Below are 8,136 nucleotides of genomic sequence, written 5' to 3' on the forward strand. Positions count from 1 at the left end.
GAATTCCTACCCATTATCTGCCTATCAATTATTTATTACTTTCATTAAAGAAAACCAAGACATGCTATGCTCATGTACATGAAAGGAATCTGTGATGTTTTCTGTGTCTCTCCCCTCTCTGCCCCTCATACAATTTCATTTTGAGATTATTCTTAATCCGTATATACTTGAATTAGGAAAATGTATGGGTTTTATTAGCAATAAAACTTTAGGGTTTTTTTTTCCCTTACTGATTTTTCATAGATTTATGGATCCCTAATCATTCGCGTCACAGCTGAGGGAGATGAGGCTGGAACAGGATAATAGCCCTTAAATCCCCTTCTCTAAGCACTCAGATCTTCCCTGTCAGCAAGATTAAAACGGTCAACAGCAGTCTTCATGTGTCTATATCCCACACAGAGCTTTCACAACAACTGGAGTGGTGGCTGGCAGAGAGAAAAATGCAGATCTACTGCTGTGCATGATACTACCAAGATAAAGAGAGAAGAAAACAGGATTGTCTGTCTTTGTAGTGTTGGAAAGGGCTGGTGTTAATTCCTTGATCAGGTGAATGCAAAGAAGAGTAAGGAAAAATAGTATGTTGCAGTTTAACATGCAGCAACAATTCCCTTTCTTAAAACCTAAAGGCAGAGAGAGGGAAGCACCAAATGTCCTCCCGCAGCCTGACAAGGGGAAGGATAATGAAGGCATGCATGTAGACAAGCAGAGTGGCTTTTCTGCTACCGCTCCATTGAACTCCCAGTCCCTACTGCTCCTGGGACCTGAGGGGAATTACAACTATTATGTGGATGATGAAGATGAAGAAGAGGAAGAGAAAGAACAAGGAAAATGGCCAAGCGGAGACAAATTTGAGGGAGAAAACAAGCCCTCGACATCCATGCCTTGCTCCCCTGCCCTTTCTTCCGGAGTCCCGGCCACAGCTTCCACTTCGTCTGTGCTGAACATCAACGTTGGTGGCCAAAGCTACCGCCTCACCTACCAGGCAGTGGCCATCTATCCCAAGACCCGCCTGGGCCGCCTGGCTACCTCCACTGACCGTCGCTGCCAGCTGGGTCTGTGTGATGACTATGCTGCCCAGGTAGATGAGTATTTCTTTGACCGGGACCCGGCTGTCTTCCAGCTGGTGTACAACTTCTATGCCTCGGGCGTGCTGCGTGTGCGGGATGAGCTCTGCCCCCGTAGCTTCCTGGAGGAGCTGAGCTACTGGGGCGTGCGGCTCAAATATACACCTCGCTGTTGCCGCATCTGCTTCGAGGAGCGCCGTGACGAGCTGAGCGAGCAGCTGAAGGTCCAGCGCGAGCTGCGATCCCAGGCAGAGGCTCAGGAGAACGAGCAGCTCTTCCACCACATGCGCTACTATGGTCCCCAGCGCTGGCGGCTCTGGAACCTCATGGAGAAGCCCTTCTCCTCTGTCACCGCCAAGGTGATAGCAGTGGCCTCCAGCTTGTTCGTGCTCATCTCTGTGGTGGCCCTGGCACTGAACACAGTGGAGGAGATGCAGCAGGTAGACCGGAAAAGCGGGGAGAGCCGGCCTGTCTTGGAGCACATTGAGACGCTGTGCATCGCGTTCTTCACACTGGAGTACCTGCTGCGCTTGGTCTCTACCCCAGACCTGCGCCGCTTTGCCAGCAGCGCCCTCAATGCAGTAGACCTCATTGCCATCCTGCCCCTCTACCTGCAGCTGCTGCTTGAATGCTTTGCTGATGACGACCAGCCCCGAGGTCGGGGCTCTCAGCACGAGCATGATATCGAGAAGGTGGGACGGGTGGGCAAGGTGGGACAAGTGCTTCGCATCATGCGCCTCATGCGCATCTTCCGCATCCTCAAGCTGGCCCGCCACTCCACAGGGCTGCGTGCCTTCGGCTTTACCTTGCGCCAGTGCTACCAGCAGGTGGGCTGCCTTTTGCTCTTCATTGCCATGGGCATCTTCGCCTTCTCTGCCATGGTCTACACAGTGGAGCACGATGTCTCCAGTACCAACTTCACCAGCATCCCCCATGCTTGGTGGTGGGCTGCCGTAAGTAAACACATCTCACCTTGCTGGGTAGCCAGAGACCTTCCTTCCCTTCCCCTCCCCTTCCTTGCTAGAATTGCTGACATTCTTGAAAATAGCAGGCTCAGATCAGTGAACATCTGCTCTGTGTTCTGAGCTTACAGGACATAAGCACTCACTCACGCACACACATACATGCACTCATTCACCTCTGTCGTAAGCTTAAATCTAGGTTTAATCAGACAGACAGTGTTGAAATTCCTGTCCGACCAAACGCAGACAGTACTTGCACTTTTAAAGAAGAAGTGAGCAAAGAGACAGGAAAGAAAAGCATTTCCTCACTTAATCCCATTGTCAGTGTTGCCAAAAAAAAAAAAAGGAAAAAAAAAGGTTGCATCATGCTAGCTGGTTGCAGGTGGACACAGGATTTTCATTCTTGTTCTGTTTGCAGATGTAGTGTGACCCATCATGCAACTGCAAGATGATAAAACATAGCTTATTAACTGTAGTCTGTTCACTCAAACTTGCAAAGCCAAAGCTGTCTCTGAGCTCTGTCCATTAAAAATGCGTTAGGACCAACAGTTGTTTTACACAAGAGATTGTGTTCTGTTCCTTAAGTGGTGTGTCTAAGGCGCATGTCTGCGCACACAAAAAGCATTGGTGGTTATTTATACTGTGCCAGACTTGCAAAGGAGTAAGTACAAAAAGAAGCAGAATGGCTCAAGGGGTTGATAATGGGGTAAACTGCCTTCTACATCTAGGTCACTGGTTTGAATCCCACATCAGTCAGTACTGAGAGCTGGTTAACGTCACCTTGAATCTTTTTTTGCAACCTCTGCCAGAAAGAGTGTGATTTCAGTCCCTTCCCAAGCTCTTGCAGTGAGGATAACTGGCTGCGTTTCAGCTGACAGGCCTCAGAAATGAAGACAGGATGACCTCATTTCTAGAGACTGCCACTGGGTTATTGCTCTAAGGCATTTGGGCATGTCTCCTTGAGAGGTCTGAACTAACACTGACCTTGGAGGGATGTTTTTGAGGCAGCATTTCCTGGGCTGTTGGGTTCACATCTTTCAGGGGCATGAAGATTTAGCTGGGAACACAGAGCTTGGGAGTTTAAAGTCCTCCACTTTGCTTAAATGCCTCCTGGCTCTGGCAATGTCCTAGCAGAACTGTTCCAGCATCCCAAACTCAGAGTTCACCTCTAAAGGATGGGGGAAGCTGTTCAAGTCCAGACTCGGATTGCATTAACACCCAAGGACGGACGTACATTCACTTATAGAAGGTTAACCAATACTTCTCAAAATATTGTGAGATCAAAATGATAGTTATATCCTTCAAGGTGAGCTGCGAAGACAAAAGAAACACTTCTGGGTTTATCAAGAGCAGCAGACAACGGAGAGGGAGATGCATGCTCTAAGTAAATGCTTAACAGATAATCTTCATGCACAAGTATGGTAGTTTCACAATTATGATTTTTACAGCAATGTTTTGGCAGAGGTGGGTGGTTTTATCAAGGGCATTGGGGAGAGGGGGCAGTTGATCCCTGCCTGTGCTGCTGCCTGCAGCATTTCAGAGCTGGAAAACAACAGCTCTGTTATGCTGCAGAAGATGTATATATCTATAGCAGGCTGAATCAAATCAGATGGTAGCTAGACATTGCAGGTGTTGACAGAAGGCAAAAGGCTGTCCGTAACTCTAGGGCTTGTTCTAGTCTGTCACCATGTACATTTTGTTTTGCAGCAGCTGATGCTAGCCTCCATAATCCATGTTTATGGCAGGGCCCCAAGAGCACTTCCGACCCCTAGACCTGGCTATGGGGCTGGCTATGTCCCAGTCGCTTCTCTGGGGAAGGGAGCCCATGCATATGGACTGGAAAGGAGTGAGAAGATCTTCTCATGCTGGTTGATCAGCATAGGCACTGGATGCACTGAGCTTTGTATGGGGCTCACAGCAACCCCAACCCATCCAAGGTCCCTTCTCTTGGCCAGCGGTGCTGGGAGCCCATGGCCTGCACTTCTGGTTCAGCAATGGCTAATGAGATGTGGTGGTTTCCCATAGATATGTTTGCAGTGATTCAGCGCATGGCAGAAAAACTGGCCCTATAGACACACGTAGACACTTAGATATGTACATGCATATGCACATGTGCTGAATATCCTTTAAGCTGGGGCATGGGAAAGAGGGAAAAAATCAGTGAATAAAGGAAAGGGTCCTGTAATGTGACCTTCACAGGTCATCTCTAAGTGATATACACAGGTTATGAAAAAATTTGTGCTTTATACATTAATAGAATAAGGACATTGGCCTTGTATTTTGTTTTCTGAACATGCAGGATATATGCAAAATCTTTAGGGCTCATATCTGCAAGCTGGTGACACAATAATCATTTAGATACTCCTAAGAAACCTATATGACTATGACTATGTGAAAAAGGCCTATTTAGCTGAGCAAGTGTCTCCAAAAGAGGAGTTGCAGCATGCACATTGCAATTCCAAGGCATAAAACTCTTTTTAAAACCTATTCATTCTTTAAGAGTGAAAATTAAGATATCCAGATCACTCAAATTTCATTAAAATCCAACAGCATTCATGGTCTCACACACGCAGGAGGAGAGGTATCTCTTTCAAACTGTCACAGGCGATATAGAAGACTATGCCAGTGGAACAGAACCTTATCACAGGATAATGGTTTTGTCCTGGCTGGTAGAGATAAACATCTTGCCTTCATCTCAGTATTTATTTTTGGAGCTATTTATCCTGTATTATGATTCAAATCCAGTGACTTAATTTCCATTAAACTAAGTGACTAATCCTTTTTATTCCACAGGAAGCACCAGGTGCATCCTACAAATGTGCTTAGCCAGTGCTGTCTTATGTGCCCTAATACTTTCTTCATTTGAAATAACATTTCATTTAGTATGTTAGACGACGGCAGGCTGCACACCGTGACCTTCCAAAGACTTATTTCAGTGCTAAAGCCACTGCGTAAAGCATTACAGTGAAAGTCCTACTGCCTGTGGTTTATTTCTGCCAAAGTTTTAGATTACTGTTTCACAGATACACACAGTGTGTTGAAATACTGTGAAAAAAATCAAATAAAATTCATTGGCTGAAAAAGATCCCTTGCACAGACTAGGAAGTGCCAGATGGCAGAAGTCTGCAAGTTTTGCCTGCCAGAGAAAAATAAGTTATATTTACTAAATGTAAAAATTATAAACAATCAAGATGTGTGCAGTGGAAGTATATAAATTAGGAGTTATTTTATGCTAACTGTTTGGGAGTATAACATTCATATGTAGCAACCCTGTAAGCAAACATCCCTGAATTTTTGAAACTAAATTTTACAAAGAAAGTATTGCACTACTTGATATAGTACTGGGTCCATATAAAACACAGTTCCTTCATACATCCATAGGCTAAAAAGAGAAAATGCTGATGGCTGAGAAGAAAAAAGTCTGTGAAAATATGTAGACAATGTGATGGCAAAATGTACAGATTCATATAAAGTGGCTATACTAAATACCATCAATCCCACAAAACCAACATTTTAAACACCCCCAAATCCTTCTTTATAGGGGACTTCAGCAAAAATTTCCCACTTGTGTACCTGTCAGCTAAAACAAACAGGAATATTCCCTACCAAAGGGACACACACCTCTACTTTTGTAACCTCTGACATACAGCTGAGCGGGAAGATCAAACAACTTAGCACTATAAATATATATGTTGCGAGCATACACTGCGAGCAAAAACTTCTAGGCAACAGAGAAAGATCTTCATTTTTTCCACAGCTCCTTGTAAGTATGTAACCATTAAAGGGGATTTTATCTAGAAACTTCAAAGTCCTGGGTCACTTCTTCCTATAGTGCAAACATTATGAAAATACATTTCACAATTAGCTGAAGCTTTTCATGTGTTTTTTATTCGTTCCTTAAATATATATGACAAACAAAGGTAGTACTCAAAATACAACCCACAGAATAAGTCCCAAAATACCGGGGTTTATAAGCACACCGGATTTAGACACAAGGCATCTGTTCCAAGTGACAGGAGCAGGGCTGCAGTTATCACTGGATTTGTGTGGTCCGGGAGCCATCTCTATCTGCTCACTGCAGCCGAGCAAAACCACCTTCTGGACAGGCTGGTGTGGAAATTGTCTGGAAATTCTCTCTTCAGGACAAAGCTTTTAAAAATCCTCCTGAACGGTGTCAAACTGCACTGTTGTCTTTCTTTACTGCATGAGAGGGATTTTTTTTAATTAGCAATTTTTGCATTATATGGACAGTACAGAAAAAAAGGCAGCAGCGAGTGTTTCAAATTTATGATGCAAAGTGCAAAAATGATAACTTTAAAGTTGTCCCTGATCCCTGAACATACCTGTTTGTGTATTTCTTCTCAGCTAATAAGCTGAATGTTGATTTTCCTGTAGGTCAGCATCTCTACAGTGGGATATGGAGACATGTGTCCAGAAACTCACCTTGGCCGCCTGTTTGCTTTCCTCTGCATTGCGTTTGGGATAATCCTGAATGGCATGCCCATCTCCATTCTCTACAACAAATTCTCAGACTATTACAGCAAGCTGAAGGCCTACGAGTACACAGCTCTCAAGAAAGAAAGGGGGAAGGTAGACTTCACACGGAGAGCCATGAAGAAATTATCTGAATGCTGTGGAGAAGGTGCAACACACCCTTTGTCACAGCACTGACACAGTTTGTGCTTTGGATATTGGGAGGGAACAGAGAAGCTGAAGTAGAAAGAAGCAAAACAGATCAGCCAAGCTAACTGAAGATAAACTGAAAAGGCCAAAAGTAGATGGTGACATCTGTGTTGAAGGGGGTTGCTTTCAAAAGAAAAAAGGCTCAGATTACAACAACAGGTTTTGGGGGGGCTTTGCTAGTCTGTGAGCAGCACTTAAGTGCTCATCAACTATCTGGAATGACATTCTTCAGATTAACCACCCAGAAACTCTGAATTAGACCCACATGAAGATGTAACGCCCTACTACTGATTAGACCCACAACAAAGACCCACCATAATCAAACCACAGGAAAACAAATTGCTGCCATTAAGGGTCAGCCACCTCACCGCTGTCAAGGCAGTCTCAAAAATTAAACAAATAGAATACCCAATATACTGACTGCATTACTGAAATTGGTTTTGCACCAGCTTTCGAAACGAGGAAAACAGCCTAGAGCATTTTCCTGAATATTAGCAGCATCTATACTCCTTAAGCTTTCAGCTTCAGTTTCCACTGTCAGATAGCTATGCTTCACTGTTCCAATTTTATTTTTCAAATGCAGCCCTGCAAATGATTCCTATTTTCATACCTAGGCAAGCAACACACTGCTTTTAGTATTTCCCCCACAACCACCTCCATAATCATCTTTCATTATGCCAAGAACTCGTGAAGAAGTGTGGAGTCTGAGTTGATAAATGTCATTGATCAATTTTGAAAACATTTCCAACCCAAAACCTTCTTTAGGTATAGGATTACATGATAAACTAAACCTATTTTACAGCTTTTAACGTATTTACTTATTGAATTGTTACAATAAAAATAGGCCTGTCATGGGACATAAGTGTTAAAACAGCATTTAAAAAAAAATAAAATCAAATGAAACACGAAATGGATAATATCCCATAAAGACTTCTCATACAAAGGATCTTATCAGCACTTATCTGCAACCAATTTAAATATAATTTAAAGTCAAGATACTTTGTCTGGTACATACAGCCATCGAGGACACAATTCTGACACCTTAGCTCACCCCCAGTAGTACCTTACTTCCTAAGATTACTGAGCCTTCTTACACAGCTGGATGCAATTTCTCATGCTTCAGAAACTCACCCCAAAACCTACACAACAAATAAATAACAACAACAATTAAATGGAATCAGAGTTTCCTGTATTAGTTCACAGCGTATCAAGAGTATTCTTTTTACATAAAAGCAGTCATACCAGTTTAGAAATAATAACCTGAATAAGAGATCTGAAAGAATAGTTGTTTTATTGACACTCAGATACAAAGAGCGTAAAAAAAAGGGTAACAAAAAGAAGCAATGGTAACAGACACTGATATGACCCATGGCTGTTACTCAGCAGCACTCTTGCTGCAAAACAGCCTAATAGCAGAGATTAATTTT

The 8,136-nt window shown here is 43.5% G+C and overlaps 1 protein-coding gene across 1 annotated transcript; it reads left to right on the forward strand.

The window, feature by feature from the left end:
• Window positions 1-577: 577 nt before the first annotated feature.
• KCNV2 (potassium voltage-gated channel modifier subfamily V member 2) lies at window positions 578-6,697 on the forward strand. The gene is made up of 2 exons (XM_009821000.2): window positions 578-2,017; window positions 6,422-6,697. Exons 1-2 carry the CDS (start codon window positions 578-580, stop codon window positions 6,695-6,697), a joined length of 1,716 nt encoding a protein of 571 aa, XP_009819302.1.
• The last annotated feature ends 1,439 nt before the right edge of the window (window positions 6,698-8,136 follow it).

This window comes from Gavia stellata, chromosome Z (assembly GCF_030936135.1).
Source record: "Gavia stellata isolate bGavSte3 chromosome Z, bGavSte3.hap2, whole genome shotgun sequence".
Classification (NCBI taxonomy): Eukaryota; Metazoa; Chordata; class Aves; order Gaviiformes; family Gaviidae; genus Gavia; species Gavia stellata.